Source organism: Cloeon dipterum, chromosome 2 (assembly GCF_949628265.1).
Source record: "Cloeon dipterum chromosome 2, ieCloDipt1.1, whole genome shotgun sequence".
Taxonomy (NCBI): domain Eukaryota; kingdom Metazoa; phylum Arthropoda; class Insecta; order Ephemeroptera; family Baetidae; genus Cloeon; species Cloeon dipterum.
In genome coordinates this window covers 10,195,688-10,215,853 of record NC_088787.1, presented here as the reverse complement: position 1 = coordinate 10,215,853, position 20,166 = coordinate 10,195,688, and the positions used below count along the sequence as shown (strand labels likewise).

General features: G+C 39.9%; 2 protein-coding genes across 2 annotated transcripts in view; both read left to right on the top strand.

The window, feature by feature from the left end:
* Window positions 1–898: 898 nt before the first annotated feature.
* LOC135935489 (uncharacterized) lies at window positions 899–4,831 on the top strand. The gene is made up of 8 exons (XM_065477873.1): window positions 899–1,094; window positions 1,146–1,288; window positions 1,341–1,462; window positions 2,174–2,399; window positions 2,457–2,604; window positions 3,214–3,396; window positions 3,465–3,694; window positions 4,353–4,831. Exons 1-8 carry the CDS (start codon window positions 1,059–1,061, stop codon window positions 4,576–4,578), a joined length of 1,314 nt encoding a protein of 437 aa, XP_065333945.1. The 5' UTR covers window positions 899–1,058; the 3' UTR covers window positions 4,579–4,831.
* A 1,205-nt stretch (window positions 4,832–6,036) lies between these two features.
* Window positions 6,037–20,166, top strand: part of LOC135935488 (interleukin-1 receptor accessory protein-like 1-A) — a 34,858-nt gene continuing 20,728 nt past the window's right edge. The window contains exon 1 of the mRNA XM_065477872.1: window positions 6,037–6,334. Within this exon, the coding sequence (XP_065333944.1) occupies window positions 6,114–6,334 (221 nt within the window). The 5' untranslated portion in view covers window positions 6,037–6,113. The remainder of the gene's footprint in view (window positions 6,335–20,166) is intronic.

Below are 20,166 nucleotides of genomic sequence, written 5' to 3'. Positions count from 1 at the left end.
GCCCACAAGTTCAGCGGGTTGGTTCATGGAGTCTATTATTATTTGTTGAACTTAGCAACATTTTTATCTTCAACAAAGCGCAATAATGAAATCAGGGCCAAGTAACACTTGGCAGTTATCGCCAAATTTATCACAAAAATTAAATGGTTTTGTCAATGTTACATAGTAAAGCATTTAATTTTTATTTTTCGCTTGGTTTCGATTCCGCTCGTCATGATCTAGCCAACGCAGAGTCTGATTTAGGACGTACATTTTTTTCTGGTGAGATGAATTTTCAATAAGGAGACAGTTATTTGATTAACATGCAAACTTTGGAGCTGATTTTCTCGTAAATTTTAACAGCACTGTCGGTGAATAATATAGCTTTTCCCAAGCTGTTAAAGTATAATATTAAAAAGGCGGATTTGTCATATTTTTCTGTACAGCTTAACTTTAAAAGCAAATTTATCAAAACAAAATGATTATTTTCAGTAAGCAGAAGCAGTATTATGTTTGCCACTGTTCATTCACCAATAGAATGGAACTTTTCCGTTTCAAAAACTTGTTAATTATGCATTTTCTAAATATTTTTCCTCTTTTAATGAGAAGACACAATTTCTAGTTGGTAAGCTAAATTTATTTAATTAATTACAAATTACCAGGAATTATTAAACCTGATTTTTTTCTCAATGCGAGAATACTTTATCTTTGCTAAAAGCCACTTTCACCAATTTTAAAGCGCTCTCCTCCTCCCTTTAAAGTGTTAATAAAAGCATTAATGCGTCTGCCTGCCTTTGTTCCCCGAGTGGAGTTAAAATAAAGGGGCTCGTTAATTCATTCGTGGTGCTCGTATGGAGAGGAGTGCGCAGGCCCGCGCGCCGAGTCTTATCGGCGCAGGACGCACCACGGGCGTCCGCACCAGCAGACGCTTAGCACCGCAGAGAGTGTGTACATACAAACCCAGTACAGTTCTGACGACAACAGGCCCAGCTGATATTGATTTTAGCGTCGGAACCAAAATAAAGCTCGCCAAATCGCAATAATTCCTGCATGGACCTGGACTAGGAGCCGACGCCGCAATGATTCCGGTGCACAGCGTCGACGAGATTTTCGAGGTAGCTGGGTTCTTCTTGTGCAAATTAAAGTTAAAAATTGCTCTGCTAAAGGTCATCAGGCAGGCGAAGGACAACGACTTGAAACTACGCTTCTTCGGCAACACTTTTCCCTGTCCAAGAGGCAGCGACAGAGATGCAACCGTGGACATTTCGCCGATGCGAGCCCTCGTGGCTTGCGACCCTGAAAAGCAAATGTCAGTCCTTGAATTTAATATTTGTTTTGGTATATCAAGTTCAATTTGGCAGGGTCAAGATCGAGGGAGGGATGACGTTGCTGGAGCTCAGCGAAATGCTCAGGAGTTTCAACCTGGCCCTCGAGTTTGCGGGACCAATGCCGAATTTCACTGTCATTGATGCTATATCACTAGGTACAAACTTTGAAACTGAGTAACAATCAATTAAAAAAGAGCTTATATTTTGTTAAAATTAACGTAATTATATTGCTTATTGTAAGCTTTATTTACTTTCCATTTCGTTAATTGTTATATACCTCATAATTAGCACAGTTGCAATGATTATCGAATATTAATTCATATTTTCAATTATTCCTAAAAATACTTTAACCTTTATTTAATTAATAAAAACATTTTTAAAAGCGCGTGTACAATAGCCATTGAAAACTCTGCTAATCAAAATTACAAGAGCCTGTTATTAAAACATTTAATTTAATTAAAAATTTTATTTTGTATAAAAGACTTGAGTTACATTTTTAAGAAAAATAAAAAAAATACGTAAGTATAAGTTAAACATTAAATTTAAATAAATTTTGCTATAATTTAATTTAGAAATTAACACCTAAGTTTATTCATAACAATTTTATATAACTGTGAAAATTGTTTTACATTTAAAATTATTATTCCAATTTTCCCATTTGCGTATAGCATTATAATTATAATGGAGTGTTGATTGGACCAAAACGATTTTTTTTAATTAAAATTGAAAAAACTCTAGACAATGTAACAACAAATTTCTGTTGCTTCCAAAATAGTAACAATTCATCTAGATTTAAAAAAATTTCACTTTCAATCATTTTCTTGATAAAATAAATTTTGAATTTCTAGTTGATTTTAAAATTTTAGGGATGATTGCATCAAACACATCAATAGCAGATAGCCTAGAAAAGTGCGAAGTAGTATTACCGTCTGGGGCGACGAAAGAAGTTCGCTGGCCGACGGAAAAGGAGGACAAAAAAGCCATCACCGAAGGCGAGCAAAGGCCCGAGCTGTCCCTGCAGTCGGTCGTTTCAGGGCTCGGTCTCTCTGGAGTGATCACCTCAGCAACCTTCAAATGCGTGCCCCTTCACACGTATAAAATTGTATATAAATTGTAGGGTAAAAAGATACATTAGTATTTTATTGGCAGGTTACTTGAGAACAACAGGCGAGTCTCTCTGGCCCAGTTTCTGGAGAACTGGGAGAAAATGGGTTTAGCAAGCTACATTTGCGCCAGTTGGTTTGCCCTCAACGACACCCTTCTGGTCACGTCAGCATTTTCAATGAGGCTGCATTTGGTAAATAGCTAAAATGTTATTTTAATTTATAATGATTTGCATGTTGAAGATATTTCTAAATTTTATAATTTGATTGTTTTTGTCACTTCTAAAAAAAAATTTAATTTTAAAAATAAATAGCATGAATTTTTGTAACTTAAACAGAGAGAAAAAATATGTTTGAGTCTATCAGTCTAATGAAATATGGCGAAAATAAAAATAGAAATGCTAAATATTTTTCAACGGGGTCCAGATTCGTGCGACGCGCAGACAGGGCGTCCGGTGGAGTATGGCGCGAAAAAACGGTCACATAAAAATGCGCGAAAAGAACCAAGTTTTGGTCAATATTGGGACAAAATTTGCATTACTTGTATTAATTGTGTCTTTTGGATCGTAAAAACAAATTCTTGACACTCGTACTGGAATCCAAAGAGAGCTTTTTGCTTCCCACATTCAGACGCCATCTTGGATCTGCGCGGTGGGAACCAATTTTATCGCACATCTGGACCCCGCTGGTATTTTTAAAAATTTATTTATCTACATATTTACATTTAACTAGCTTTCAAAATGATGTATTGATTTTTTTTACAATTAGCTCTTATGCGTTTTAATATCACGCAACTATTCCAGTCGTACAAGCAGCCGGTGCTGGACAAAATCTGCGAAGCCATGTGGATGGCTGCGACGAGCATTGCGAGTGCTCTGAGGTCGTGGTCAGCGTGGCTGTTTCCCAAAAGCGCCGCTCTGATGTCGCAGGCTCACTGCTTTTGCCTGCGCAACGCCGTTCGCCACAGGACAAATTTCTGCTTTCCAGTATTATAAAAATTATACTCTTTAAATCCTGTCACCTCTGTTAATTCGACTTTAAATAACTCGCATAGGTGCAGAAGTTCGTGCCCCTAAAGCAGCACTGCCGGGGTGTCAAGTGGATTTTGCCATCGAACAGGAAGGAGAGCGTCCTGAAGAAGCTCAGCGTCTGGTCTCTGGAGCACCCTGAGCTGTGCTCCTCGCCCGCGGAAATTAGTATTCAGCGGCACGCCCGGCGGATCAACTCATTTTTAAGCCCGCACACTGCTGATCACACTTTCAGCATTCAAGTGGACTGGTTCCAGTAAGTGAAATAAAATTAAAGCCTCAAATATGCTATTTTCTCAAATTTATTTTGAGTCAGAATTAAATTAATGTTGTTTACGATGCCCGAAAATTTTTTAAATCCCCTAGACAGCATAAAGGGTAGCGCAAAATCTGATTCAAATGAATTTTTATCATTTTAAATCATTTTTTTAAGACAAAATTTTAAATAAACCAACTTTAGAAATTTCTTAGATAGTAAATTATTTTTATACTTAATTTGGAGGAAAACTGTCTGTTTGATAATGGTTTATTAGCTAAATTGGATGGTTTTTAGCGTTTTAAGCGCATCTGTTAATCATTATTCATTCCTACTTGAGAATTTTAATGGCGTTTTCCCCTTTTTTAAGGAATCAAATCGTCATTATAATTCACCAAAGTTCGAAAAGTTCTAACAAAGAGTGGAAGAATTCCCCAATTAACTGTGATCTTCTGTACGTTTTATCTTTGAATATATTAGTTCGTTCAAAAAACGTTATTCCTTACAGTCAGATTCACGCAGAGAGTATCTAACAGTCATTTTGTAATTTACTAGATTTATTTCATAAATTTTCCTGCACTTCGTTTTTTTTATTAAATATTAATTGATCCCTAATTTTCGGTGTTGCAGCATTAACATAATTTTTTTTACATTCCAGCAATACTTGTACCTACTTCAGCCCAGAGTTGGCTGAGTTTGAGTCTCTTCTTCAGATGCACGGTGGCCGAAAGTGCTGGTCAGTCGGCCCCGTGAGCGTGTCGCCGCTGATCGGCCACCTCTACGACGGATTCCCTCGGTGGCGAGCGGCCAAGTCCAGCGTGGACAGGATCAATTTATTCCGAAGCGCATACGTGGACGGCGATCTAGTCATTCACAAATATTGAATCACAACTCGTAGACTGTGTAACCATTTATAATTTTGAGTAGCTATTTTACAATTGAAAAACAAAATTAACGCAGTTCTGTGATAAATTTGTAGCTGGATTTTTCTCATATCTCTATCTTCTTTGGTACAAAAGCGTGCAAGACGTAGGCTTTCCAAAAGCATTTCGAAAGTGTCAATTTCAAATATTTTTGTCTTGGCATTGTGTAAAATTAGGAATTATACCTCAATAAAATTATCGAAACCTAGAAAAATATGGATTTATTAATTTTTGCAATATTCCGAAAATATTTTGATATTTTTACGAAATTAAATACACTTCTCCTTGATGTAAAGTTCTATATATTTTTATTGTTAAATTCCACAAGTTAATATTCGTTTTGTTTCTCTTCAAACCACGCTACTGCCAATATCCGATCGTAGAGTTTTTAGGAATTTGGCATTTGAATTAGTTTTTCCTGTCGTAAATATCTTGGAAATGGTCTTGAGCAGACGCTTTTTTGTTCAATTCTGAAAGTAATTTAAATAATTTAGCCCGGCAGATGCAATTTGCTACTTAGAAACAAATATTTTTGACAAAACCAACAAAAGATCATTAGGTTTTTTGCTACCTTTTTTCCACCCATACTAGTTGCATAAATGTACGAACAGCAGAATATTTCCTAATAGTGGGATGCAATCTTTTTCCCTGCTGCTCTATTGCACACTAGAGCGATGAGTACACACATTGTGAACTTTGTGGTGACCTTCTGGCCAAAGCAGAGTGTCACGACAAACTTCACTCCGATTTTTTGCTGCTAGGAGGAAAAATGTTTCAAAAAATGTCCGACGAGCGTATGAAATTTGCTATTCTGATATTTCTAAAATTTGACAAAAATGTAAGATTTTTTCCGTATATGCGATGGTAAAAACGTGTTAATTGGGCAAGTAAAAAATCGAAATAGGCTTACAAACCATACAAAACTGTCTAGCAATAACAGTTTTGAAAGAGTCGAAAAACTAACTGCTAAAAAACAACTAAAATTCACAGCCCTAAACATTTTCTTGAAAAATAAGGAACCGGATTTGACATTGTCTGAAGTTAATAAGACTTTATATGAATCAATACGTTTTGTCAACTTAAACAATTCTTCTAGAAAAAAATTAATCGGCCCTTAAGTGAGAAGTGAAAATTTAATTTCGTGGCTAAACTTCGTGTGTTAATTCACTGCCTGGACTGGACGCGTAGAAAAAAAATCGTCTTGAGTCCAATAATGAGTTAAATCTGGATCACGTCATCTCAATAAGGAAAAAGCTCAGCACACGCACTCCCGATAAGCAGATTTGGACAAAGTGCTTTGGTGCGGTTGCGTGGCTGGTGGCAGAGATGGCGCGCTGTCTGTCGGCGGCGCCTTGGACCTTGAAGGCATTCCGCGGAATCCCCTTCCACCCGGCGGCGGCTGGCGGGGCCGGGCAGGTAGGACGGATCGGCTCGGCAGGTCGTGCGGCCAGCTGCAGCCACCAGTCAGTCAGTCAGTGCCGAAGAATGTGCGAGTGATGATGGGCCTTTGCAAGGTGGCCCTCGTGTTGACGCTGCTGCTGGGGCCGGTGCTGGCCCAGGACAACAAGCAGGAATTCTGCACCAAGTTCCACCTGAGCGCGACGCACAATGCGTCCGGCATGCAGTTCACCCGCGAGGTCGGACAGTCGGACTTCGCCATCGAGGCCAAATTCAAAAGCATCCACTGCTGCGCCAGGGGCTACCGCAGCATCGAGTGGTGAGTTTCACCAGAAAAATATTTAGCTGAAAAGAAAAAAATCTTTCAAGAAAGGATAGCTATATTAAATTTAAATTGAATGAATTTATTTAGGATGGCTAGGAAAAAATTAAATATAACACGTTCTTGCACTGAACTACTTTTCACTCAAAAAATCAAAATCATAACCACAAAATAAGACGAAGAGAATTTTTAATCAGCAATCGTTGGCTTTACTCAAGATCCTGAATTCATGCGAGCCATTTTCGTTTAATGTTAATTCAGAAAAAATATTATTTATGGCCACCCCTGTCCAAAACTAAAAAATTCCCTTTAATGCCGAGACAAAAGAACTTTTATTGGTGGTCATTTACCGAATTGATAAAAAAGTAAACGTTTGTGGACGCTAACTGCATCACATAACCACAAACATGTTAATTAGTCCTTTGAGAAACTAGATTAATTTTCCACCCCTTGAGTACGTGGTGCGTATAAGCTTGTCGTTCCTCTTTGTGCAATCGAATTAGTCACGTGCAACAAGTGCCGTGTATGTGCGACCCGTAACCTGCGATATATAGGATCTAGGGCAAATGCAACGGTTTGTTTTTATTTGTCTGGCGCGTTCCTTTTTATTTTTTTTTTTTTTTTAGCAATGCACGCTCGCAGTTGAGAAATGCAAACGTTAAATGTTTAACAAATTTACGAGTTAGTGCTGAGGCAACGAGTTTCTCGGTATCTGATATGTTAAAATTTAACTGCTTATTATTGGTTAATTTATTCACAAAATTGAGTAATTTTTTTTCTTTTGACCCTTTTCATGGAGTAGGAATAAAAAAATAATTTTTACAAGAAGGTTTCTTGCCATTTTATCGGAAAATTTTTCTTTCCCTGCCTGAAAATATTTTGAAAACCAGAAAAAAATGATTTTTGCGGTTATTTTAACCCAATGTCTGGTGCTATTTTTTTAAAGAATATTTTAATAATGTCCAAAGTAGAAAAAAACAATGTCCAGTTTGATACTGAATTCAACGAATTTAGATTTGAATCTTAAAAAAAATACTTTTTCGAGGAATCAGAACGTGTTTACGCCACACAATTCATATCGCGCCTGACGTTTCCAGGTTGATAAAGAATTATGCCACAAACAGAGTTGACATTAATGTTAAAATCAATTTTAAAGACCCCTTCTTGTATAAATTAATTGCAGCCAATTCCAACTAGTTTTTACCCACCAGCAGCAGCACCCACTTCTGTGTAGTTGGTGCAATTACGGTTTCCAAGGAAGGCACGATATTTCAGGAACGACTTCCAGCGAATGAAACGCGCAGCACACACACACACAATAGCGAAACGAGGGCGATTCACATAATTGCTTATCACTCGTGGTTTTCCTCGTAGTCGTTTTTTCCTCGATCGGCAAGGCGCGTGTTGCATATTCACATGGGAAAGGTGCGTCTCGAGGGAGTTAAGCTGCACTCACGGGATGAGAGCCGCTTCTTCTCCTCCTCCTCCTCCTCACTAATTGTGAGCTGCGTGCGTTCACCCTGCTTGCTGCGTTGACCCAATTGCGAAATGAAGTCGAGAAAACGCTCGACTGCCCGCCGTGAGTGCTTCTCCATAAACACTTGTGACGCCGAGTGGCGGCAAATTCTCGGTTTTAATTACGCGCCTGCGATTCCGCGAATGTGCGAAAGCAATCTCGTGTCGCCGAGCATTCAGAATAAAAGATGATATAAAAAACAAAACAAGCAAGTTCAATGGAGGCTGAATTTTCACGAGTGCGTTTCCAGCCGCAACTTCCTTCCTGCAGGCGTTCCGCGAACACTACACTTTTCAAGCTGCGCCCGCCTGGTAACAAATGCGGCCGATAAGGATAATTGCATGTATGCTTAAGTGTATCAAAAGGCAGTTCGCGGAAAAGCAATTTCAGCCACTTGCAAGTGCTTCCTGAAACTCTCCGGCGTGTGTTTGTTGACGCAACCACTTGCCCGGCGAGCAAAAGCAGCTATTTTGAAATTCGGATGTTTTGATGTTGTTAAAAAGTCATGTGCGGCAATATCAAACTTGTAATTTCATTCAAATTAATTAATTAATTGAATTGTTGACAAAATAAAAAAAATTGAATCAAATTTTGCCAATATTCTCCAACATTTAGAGCGCCAAACCATTTATTTTCTTGGCAGGGTTCGATTCCTCTCGTTGTTATCTATCCAACGGCATGTGACACTTTTTTCAAACGCTTGCAGTGCTCTTATTGAATCTTCAAAAATCCTAAATGCACAGGCTCCTTAAAAAAGCGCTTTTTTTATCTTCAGAAATAAAACAAATCTACCTAAAATTAAATTAAAATGCACTCCAGATTGCATGAAATGAGTTTCCTTGGCGTCGGTCTCCACTCCACGAATGTTTGACCAAAGATGACCGGCGGGCAGTAAACATAAAAGTTTATATCAATTCCAACTTTTTCGCACTGAGTGTGTGTTGTTGCCGTGCACGAAGCGGAATAATGCACACGGCGGCGGCGGCGGCGACCAGGAAAGTGGCCCTGCCAGCAGCGGGAAAACGAGTTCGCGGCACATGCACCGCCGCCTCGGATTCCAGGAATCGGTCCGCGGAGCCACGTATCGATTCGGCCCTCCTGGGCGGGTTCCAAACGATCGTTCTGCAATTTCATCAACTCCGCTATGTGTTGTGCTCCGCTCACGCGTTTGAAATTCAACCCTGCTCTGCACTCGAGAAAGAGTATTGCGATTTCACTTCGTGCTATTGTTAATTCGTGGAAATTCCAAAATAAAATATTCCGTTTGCGACGCATCTGCTTGCTATAATTTAAACTTAATGATAATCGGCAATTTTTAAAATTCGACCCGCAGCTGCTGCTTCGATAAACATCATCGAGGTGTGCAGACTGAAGGAATTCAGAAGGTGTTGCGTGCAAAAGCTTCATTATTCCCCCGGTTGTGTACGAAAATATGCCATCATGGGAACCTGTCAACAAGAATTTATTATTGATTGGAAGCAGCTCAATTCGCTATGTGTGGAGGTGCGTTTGTCAATCAGTTTCCGAGAAATGATAATTACCCGGAGCAGCCAAAGCGATGTGATCGGTCGATATAGCAGCATTATGTGGAAATTCACGCTTGCTCGGCTCCCCGTGTGAACTGCCGGATTATAATCAATTACCAGGTAAAGCCGGTAATTATTATTTTGCTGCTGTGGAAAGACGATTAATTGCACCTTATTGGAAGCGAAAGCTCCTCTAAAAGCGAGACAAGCTGCGGTAATTATTACCAAGAACATTTCAATTAGCTACTCCAGGAATATGTTTCAATTTCTCGAGCATGAAAGAGTGTAAAAAGCACGATTTCGTGAAAATTCAACGTAATTCACACACTGAAATAATGTTTGAAAAGTGTCAGTGTAAATTTTGTGGTTAATTCAGATTGAAATTTATTTTAAAATCTTGAGAACACAATATTGGTCCATTCATCTTGTCATTTTTTTAAAATAAAAAATTAATTTAGCACTGCGAAAAAGTCTACAAAACCGGTTAAAATCGTGTCAATATTAGAGCAGACTGATGGAATAAAAATTAAAAATCTAAAGGAATTTTTTATTATAATAAAACACAAAGTTTGTTGAAGCCAAACTAGCGGGAATTTTATTGAATTTGCTTGAAATGCGCCTTTTTGAATTTTCTGCCAAACTAAAAATGTTTTTTATGTTTTAAACTCTAACAGGCATGTAAATATTGTGAAAAAGATAATCATCCGTGTTTATTTTGAACCTTTGATCAAGTTTTAATTCACGGTGAGCCATTGAAATGAGTTGAGTGGGCATCATTTTCAAAGGCTGCCCTCAAGTGGTGGTGGTTGGCGAGCAAAAATAAAACCAAAACCGAACTGCTTGTGAAAAGGACAGGATTAATTGGCGAGCGGACAGCTCTTTTTGTTTATCAAACACACAATTGCACACACACACACATACAGATCGCGTTCTAAGAACCAGTCGGGTGCGCGAGAGCGCGATAACAAATTTCTGCGCAAACTACGCCGCGCTGGTCGGATTTTTGGAATTCCAATTTTGGCATCGAGGGCCGCTTTTTGCCGGTGCACCGGGGACCACCGCGTCGGCGATAATTAACAAACGCCGCCGCGCCGGCCGGACGGCCGGCCGGGAGAAGGAAAATGAAACGAGTCAGTGAGTTTCAGTAATAATAATCGTAATAATTGCGAGTGACCTTTTCTCGGCAGCGGCGAAAACGGCAAAATTTCCAGAAGCAATCAACTGCTGCTTTTTTCGTCTATGCGTCTTTTTTAATTTCTGCTACGTGAGTTGTAAAACAAAAATACTGGTTTATCGGCACCTGTATGCGGAGTCTGGCTCACTCTCGCAGCTCGCTCGCCGCGCGTATCATATTATTTTCTTCCATTTTTAAGAGTGAGAGAGAGAGAGAGCCTGGTGCTATGAAGCCGCCGCTGCTGCTGCTGCTGCTGTGCCGACGATGATGAAAACGGCACACATGCATAAATTCCGAGAAAACAATCATTTTCCACTTTTCGGATCGCATATAACTGCGATCGAGACTCATGCAGCAGTAGCGAGAAGAGAGAGCCAGCCAGCCTGCCTGCACGGTGTGTGTGTGTGTATATGGCCCGAGCAGCGAGAAGAAATTGCCGGCTTGCAACTCAAGGCCGCAAATGTAATCATTTTAATGACTGAAACTGAAACACAAACGCCCGAGAACCGAGAATAATGGAAAATGGTCTCGTTCGATCGCTCAAATGATCCAACTGATGATCCTTGCGCTGCTAATTCTCTATCATTACGACAAAATGTGCTTGTTCACTGCGCATAAAGGCGCACATACGACTTCAGCCGGCCGAGATAATTAAAGTGTTCAATATTGGAAATTGTCGAGGAAATAAGAATTGATCGGTTTATAAATGCTGCTAGTTCAACATAATGGTTAACCGTTTATAAACCATTAAACTGATAATTTATTTTAAGTTGGAATGGCTTTAAGCAAAAATGCTGGAAAATCATTCAACGTTTTGAATATTTAAATTAGTGAACAGTTGAACAAAGCAGCAATTTAATATCAAACTGATTAATTTAATGAAGAAAATTTAAAAAAAATGAGAATGTAGCAGTTGCCGCACATTTGGCACTAACTAGTTTGTATCCGATCTGCTTGCAACAAGAATAAAGTTTGAATTATTGAATCTTTTAAATTTAAATTTTAACAAAATTTTGCAAAGTGGAAACCAGAAGGGCGTGAAATTATATGTTAATGACTTATTTAACACAAAAGTGTACGAGAGATATAAATAAATTGTAACAGACGTTCATAATTTCAAATGAAGGAATAGTGATTTTATTTATCACAGTTCAGAAAATGGTAAAATGCAATAGGAAAAGTCACAGTTGATAAAAATGCAGCCATATGCCACAGTTATATGTTTTAACAATTTAAAAAGTGGAAGCCACGGCAAGCGTGTCATGTGAACACATGTCTCTTTGTTCCATTTCCGGACAACCATTGCAGGTGTGACAAAAATGCAGGGTCTATTTGGGACATAAAAGGTTAATTCTAAATGACTTTCTTATAATTTTCTATGCAAATAAGACCGTAAATATGAATAGCATACATTTTCTTTGGGAATGTTACTAATTAAATTAAAATACAACACAAGTTTTCTGAGGACAAGAATTTTACAGTAGATTCTAGACTTTTTGTCCACATTTTGGCATTCCAGTTTTATTATTAAAACAATTTAGTTGGTTTCTTACCACAAAATTTAAAAGCCTTGTAAATGAGAATCTCGTTATTTGTAAATTATGTTCACACTTTCTTGCCGTCTCTAGTGCTTTTCAAATAAAAGTCCATTAAGTAGCATCAATGGCAACTGAAATAGCTCTTCAACAAACCCTTTTTGCTCTGAAACCTGCAACAAGTTATTTCTAGACGAAGTTTCCTTGTTTCCTCGTGGCATAAGGTCTTCGTGGTAAGAGATAAATATTTCTTTGCATAAGGAAATGAAGTGGCTTTCCCCACTTTCCACTTAAAGCGCCAAAAGATTTCCCGTTCGAGTGAGAACCGAGTCTATGGAGGGAAAAAATAAATGTCGATTGGAACACCTGAACAGAATTATTTGCTCCGGCAGGAAACAGCGAAATATTTTTTTTGCCGAGCAGTAATAGAAACAAGCAATGAGACGTCAGCGCTGGAGGAAGAAGCCACACACACGCGGGCTGGATGTATAGTATACAGGTAGTCGCGACCACAAAAGCTGCTACCGAAGGAGAAGACTCGATCGCGTATATGCTATACGAAAACTTTTTCCTTTCTGTCTAAAAGGAAGGTATAATAAAAGGCGAAGATTGTTTCGGAGAAAAGTGGTACCACCTATTAAATCATAATTATACCTGGAAAACGTAACAGCAGCACTGCCAGTGCTGGAAGAGTTAAAACGCACTCTCCGCGCTCGCTCGCTCACTCGCGAGTGTGTGAAGCAGCGGCAGAGCGGTCACGTGATTGAAAAATACACAGACACGGCCGGCGTAGGGAAACACATGTGCGACAATTACAGTCATGCGAGCCGCCGCCGCCGACACTGCTTTTTAACTCCTTTCCTCCCCGCTTGTTTCCCTGTATTTGATCCTTTTCCGAAAAGCTGGGAAATGGTTCGAGGGAATGATCAAGTCGTAAATGAAATCATAAAAATTGTTAGTCATTTTCCTCGTTACCACCAGCATAAAAGGCAGAGCTCACGAAACCGTCAAAGATTCCTGATTGATTTCCTCACATCAGGCTGCTTAAAAAATATTATAATAGTGAACAGCAAGGAAAGAAGTGTCAATTAAAAGTTTTGGATATTCAAAAATTATTTTAAAAATAGATTTGGTTTTGGTATGAAAATAAATAAAATTTCTTTGTTCCTGCGGTGCAAAAGTGTTTTATGGACTGTCCAACAGGAACTTCCTGCTTAATACGTCCAAAATTCTCCGTAAAAAGTGCGGTTATAACTGTAATTCATTATTTTGACAATGGTCAGCCCTCCTGCCAAACCCTCGAAAGTATCGGCTGCTTCTCTTTGAATTTCCGTGAAACAGCAATTAAAACAAACGGCTGCCAGAGATAGCAATCTGAAAATGAGTTTCGCTGAAAGCCGACTGAAAATGATTAACGCGCACGCTGGGCAGTCCTTAAGTCGGCGGAAAATTCCTGTGAAGTATTTTTGTTGTTTATTGCCTGTCCGAAAAGGTAGCGCGGGGGTAATTAGACGAGAGTGCGTGGTGACAGCGTGAACTCGTGGAATCTTTATGGCTCGGCCGTGATTTAAAAAGCAGCAAAACAATATAATATTATATTTTGTTTGTTTCGAGAGCAGCGCCGTTAACCGCAGTCGAGGCAAGAAAATTGCTCACAAAATCTCACAGGCGCAACTCCTTCTGGAAACTGCGGCAATTTTCTTTCGACTAATTCCGTAAATTGTATTATTGCCACAATTTCGAAGCGAATTAGCCGCGGCTCGTTTTTCCGCTAATTGTTGCACCTGAAATAATCGGTTCCTTCGAACGAGCAGGGCTGCTGGATTTTGCCTCAGGTCACGACTGCCGGGAAAGAGCTGCGCCTAGTTTTTCCCAAAATTCCGCAGCCAGCCCGGGAATTCGCGAAACTGCCGGGAAAGAGATAGCTCCGCCTCCTTAGATAAATCGTAATCGCACAAAAAGTTGGATCAAAATTCATTCCTCCCTCGCGGTCCCGGCTCAGTTTCGTTGCTCGCAAGGCTCTTTCTCAATTTCATATCTTGCCCACGTGAGAGGCGGAATCGAAACAGAAAGTGGGCCACTCACAGTGAATTCGATAATGAGTGTGCGTGCGGAGCAGCGGATCCGTTCACATCAAACGCTGCTCATGCCGAAAATATTGAATGAGATTCACCTCTCTTGAGAAGCAATTATTATAAATCTTGTTCGACGACTCCGCACAGCCGGATGTTTCCGTATTTTTTTTAATGAGAATGAGGCACATTATGCTGATTTTTTTTCGTAAAGAATTACCTCGTGGGTGCAATTTGTGTATTATTGCCTCTTGAGGGTCGTTTTACGAGTTTCTTTAGGGTCGTGAAATTTTCATTAAAATCAAATGATTGATGTTTTCTTGCTGGCATTAAAAATTATTTAGTGTGGTCCTTAAAAATGATAATCAAAATAAAATAGATGAAAATTAAATTAAGAAAGCAAAAAATATTGCAAACTGAGGTAGTCCAGGATAAAATTAATTTACTGGATGGAAAATACAAAAAATATATATTAATTAAATAAAGAAATATGAGTTTCGTTTAAAAAATCAGCGGGGGCCAGATGTGCGATGAAATTGGTTCCCACTGCGCAGATCCAAGATGGCGTCTGAACATGGGAAACAAAAAGCTCTCTTTGAATTGCCGTACAAGTGTCAAGAGTTTGTTTTTACGATCCAAAAAACACAATTAATACAAGTAATGCAAATTATGTCACAATAGTGACGAAAACTTGGTTCTTTTCGCGCATTTTCACGTGACCGTTTTTCGCGCGCCATACTCCACCGAACGCCATATCTGCGCGTCGCAAGAATCTGGTGCCCGCTGTAAAAAATCTTGAAATTTTGAATGCTTCTATAAATTTAACGGATTTTTCATAATCGTTTGGCAATTTAAAAAACAGATTTAGAAAAATCTTCGCTCATAGTTTGCATTTTGCTCATTTTTGCAATCACACACTCCATTGCGAGAGGGAAACCAAAAAAACTAGCAATTATCTTTCGTAATTACTCCAGGTAATTGCTGCTGCTCGCAAATCATAGGTAAAAGCGCATTATGCCTAATTAAAGAAATAGAAATTACTTGTTGATTGTTGACCTTTTCGTCTGTAATTCAAAGTCATATTGAAAAATGTTTCAACAGTTAAAACTTCTAATTAAGGGATTTTCACTAAAGGTTTGAAGTGTGATATAAAAAATTATGCAATTAAATTAAATTCCACCTCTCTCGTGCATTGATGCGATCTGGATGAGCGGTGTGCAAAAAATGGAAGTGGATGAGGAAGCGCCTTTACAACCGACTTAAGACTCGAGTGAGCAAAGCTCGCGTGTCGGAGCAGTCGGATGTATAAAATAAAATACGCGCTGAGAGCAAAAAAGTTCACAACTATAGTACGGTCAAGAGCTAGAGTCGATGGAAGCTCTACATTCGCGCGGTGTCGGCGGACATGCAAGTGTGACACTTGAGGTAACAACTCAAGCAGAGGAGCTTTTTGTCGTGTTGATCTCGAAATAACAAACAATGAGAGAGGCAAAACGAGAATCGCGGCGCGGAGAAGCGGGCGAACGAGTGATTGAGCCGGCCAACCGGCCAGGGCAAGCAAAAATCAGGAGCGCAGACAATAGCTAGGCGACCGACCGACCGACCGATGGACCACGAGAGCAGCAGAAGCGTTTTAATGATATTGTCGTGCAAGTGGGCTGCCTTAAAACTAGTGGAATCTGGTCATCAGAATGCGAGACGGCAGCAGACTTGTTTTGTTGTGGACACTACTGCTTCGCCGCTAAAAATGAGATGATGAATTTATATCCGAGCGAAAAAAGTGGACCCGCGAGTTGCACCGTAAAAGGCAGAGCTCCGAGCAGCGCAGCCTTTCAGAAACGGGCCCCTTTTTGTCTCATCTTGCGCGCACTCGCTTGTCTCGCGAACTCACTCCCCGAAATGATGCCTCGTCTCTGACACATTTTGTATACATAAACACACACGCACGCTATACGCTGGAAACTCCCAAAACTCGATTCAAATCAGCCTCTCTAAGTCGGAATCCAGACACCATTACTGACTTCTCTTGAAAGTGTGTGTGTTTTTATTCCGTCGTAAGTTCTGATGCTTTGCGAAAATCTGGTTTTCCTCTGCAAATATGTAAATTTGCCAAATTATGGAATGCTAAGAGCCGTAAAAGTTTTCCAGAGCTTTATACATACATCTTTCAAGTGAACGGCGCCAACAAACCCAACAAAAACTTAAATTTGAGACCGTTCAAGTATTGAAGAAAAATTCCCTGATTCTCTAATCGATTCCTGCGAGCTATTTATGTTTCCGTATTTCTGCAGAAATTTCCTGTTCGACTATAGTTTCGGTTAGCTGGTTGCAACCCTACTTTATTGAGCTAACAAAACTCATGATCGAAACCAGCAGCCGAAACTAGTTGAGCAGGAAATTGGTGCAGAAGTACGGAAAATAAACACCCCGGAACATAAATTTAAACTGAAAATCACTATGACGCCCGTATGAGCTTCTCTGCCTTCATTGAATGGCATTGTAGCGAGCGCGGTCCTGCTTTTTGTTGGAAGCAGCCAACAATTGTCGGCGGTTTGAATTATTGTAATTTTGCATTAATTTTTAACAGCAGAAAGTTGATTTTAGAATAAGAATTTAGCTGACGTGATTCGTTTAATTGTGCAGAACCCGATTCAAAGGGGTGAGTCCAACAGTCAGTTAGCAAAAGAATTTATCACTTATTATTGTAAACAATTTCAGTTCTTGTACTTGATTTAAGTGTCCGATCGGATTTCCAACTGTAACCCAATCCACCAACAAATTCGTCAATCTGAATTTATCGGTCTTCGTCATTTCAACCCTCTTCAGCATTATCCAACAATTGGAAATTGATGTGCATGTGACCCAAAAGGCAACTTGACTATAGTCGGGGATTTATTTTTAGACAGCAAAAGGCTGGGTGGGTGGCTTGAGAATCATGTATGCTCTTGAATTTTGAAGAAAAAATTATAAAACTATCAACTTTATGAATATTCGCAGGTGTTTTTTTGCCTTTCAGTTCTCCTCACGATAAAATCATAACGGGAAAAACTCGATTTCCTGGGCCATTTTGTGAAATTTTTACAAATTTTCCTGGTTGATTCATTTGGCCTTTTTGCCAAAGGTTGAAAATTGCGCAGCTTTTAGTTATTCTTTGATTAAATTTAAAATGTTTGCTTTGAAAATGGAACTGAGCCTTTTTGCTGAATTTTTCCTGTGTGCTTGACATTTTGTGTATATTTTCCCGATTTTTCCTATATAGTTTCGAGATCCTATTTGGCTGTCAATTGCGAAAGCATATTTTATTCTTGGTGTACGTGACAGCGTAACTTTAGTATGGATGAGCAAACTATCCGAGTCTAAGTCCTTAACATTTTGAGTGTGCCTCTGAAATAAAAATTTAATGAATTCCGTGGGCACCAAACGGACACGAAACTGAGAACACGAGTTTGCTGTATCGAACGCTTGGGCAAGGTAGAAAATCCGGACTGAAGGTGTGCTGGCAAGGCAAGGAGCAGAATTTCCCATGCGTCTGCAGTCGAGGCGCCGATTCCAGGTACTGCAGAGTGCACTTTTAATTTTAAGCAGCCGGCCTATTCTGTTTTTTGCCAGCTTTCACAATTTCCAGAAGCAGCGAAGCAAGCAAAGAGAGCTTGGTGCGCCACTTGCCCTGTGCTGCGTCGTGCCTTACGCGCCCAATTGAAATTCAAGTGCCGTCAGAGCAACGTGGAATGCATTCCGCGGCATAATTCATAAACCTCTCTGTGGCACGAAGAGCAAGCGAGCGAGCGAGCGAGCGAGCGAGCAAAATCAGTGAAATGCCCACGTTTTGAATTTCAATTATTAGAGAATTTATGTGGCGCTTTTTGATGTCAACAAAAAATCTATCCGGCCAGCATGCTAATTCGGCGCGGGATCGGCTCGCCAAATTATTTATCCTCCCGCGCAGGATATTTTACTGTCACACGCGCGCGGCGGCGGCGAATCTTATCCTTGGCCAGATCGGCACCAGCACTGTCTGCCGCCAAAGATTTTCTTCTCAGCATTTTTAACAGAGGAAGAAAAATTGTTCCCTTGTTCTTTCAAGAGCCAAAATAAAAGAGAGTCTTGGTAGTGCTCATAATTTATCATAAAAATCTGTTTCGCTCGAATACTCGCCCGGGGACAGCGATATCAATTTGTTTTCCTCAGACGTTCTCGATAACAGCAGCTGTCTTGCTCATCCAAATCCGATTTATTCTTCGGTATTCTTTCATCCGTGAACGGAAAACAAAAATGCAGAAGAAATTTTAGGATAAAAAATCAAGGAAATCATGAATAAATAGATTGCACTCTGAGCTTCCAATCGTTGTTGAAACATCAAATGAGCAATGATGAAGCAAATTTTGGTTTTAAGTCACACTTGATACAGTTAAATTTGACCAAAACCATCTAAGAATGTTTTAAATGGCCAAAAAATCGTAACGGAGTAGTTTCCAAATAATTTTTGTAGTGGCAAATTAATTCACGCGCCCAGCTTAGCTCAAATGCAATTTGATCATTTCAGACTTTCAAAATTGTACAAAAGCCAAAAAATAAAATAAAATTTATTAGATTTTGCTTTATAATATGTGGATTGAAACCCGTCGAAATCAATTTTTCTGTACCTATCGCAGCCCTAGTTCGTCTTCATTGCAACGTTGTTTGAATTTTTTTGGGGAAAATCTGTGTTGTCAGCGGGGTCCAGATGTGCGATAAAATTGGTTGCCACTGCGCAGATCAAAGATGGCGTCTGAACTTGGGAAACAAAAAGCTCTCTTTGGATTCCCGTACAGTGTCAAAGAGTTTGTTTTTACGATCTAAAAGACACAATTAGTACAATGCCACAATATTGACGAAAACTTGGTTCTTTTCGCGCATTTTCACATGGCCGTTTTTTCGCGTCATTCTCCACCGGACGCCATATCTGCGCATTGCACGAATCTGGCCCCGCTGTTATTAAATAAAGCAAGATTCTAATAAGGGAGACAGTCCTCATACCGTTTAAAAAACATATGCTTTTTCTCAAAAACTAATTTCTCAAGGTCGATTGAAGCCTGAAATAATTCCATTAGTCTCTGCGTTGGCAACAATTATGTTAGTTGTGGGTTTTCAGTACCAACTCGTTCTTTGAAGCCTGCTATTGGCGAAACTAGCCGCACGATTACAATAACTCAAAGTGTCGCAATGTTGAACAAAACTCCTAGAGTTGCAAACAATGCATGTACTAACAAGGCGAGCCGGCACAATGGCCCTTTCACGGAAACAATATCGCCAGGAAACTGCTAGTAGAGCAAAACCAAACCGGGTCTTCTCACGAAATGCGTTTATAAATTACTCCATATATACTCAGAAATCAAAATGCGTCAGCAGAGAGTCGTTCGCGATCGATCATTACACCCAGTCAAACGCTGAAGTAGCGATTTACATGGTAACAGATTGTGCCGGGGCGCATTTAATAAGCGGAGCAGCTCTCTCGCCGCCTGCCTGCCTGCTCGCTCGCTCACTCACTCTCTCTCTCTCGTTAATAATAACAATTCCTGGAAGGACCAGGCCGTCATCATTGCCCCTCCGTCCGCGCCATGCGCACTCGCCGATGGAGCTGTTGAGCGGGCGCGCGGGCGAAATAAATGTAATTTTTTTCAATAGCGCGCCGACAGCAAATTGAATCACACACTGCACCCACTCGTAAAAGTCGCGCTCAACCGGAAGACTGGGAATTTTTGTACTGTGCCGTTCCGCGAATTCCGTGTGCACGGCTTGCATGCATAATCATACACACAGCACATTCGCTTCTCCAATTATTGTTGCTTTTGCGAGTGTACAATAATATTTTCATGAATAACATTCGCAACTCTTTCATTTGAGTTGCACAATACATAGAGAAAACAATGGCTTTCAAAGGGCTAATTTTCTAGTGTATGCCATTGCTATGTTTTCTGATGAGTGATGCTGCTTCTGCTGCGAAGCCCAGCAAAATCAAAGGTTGAC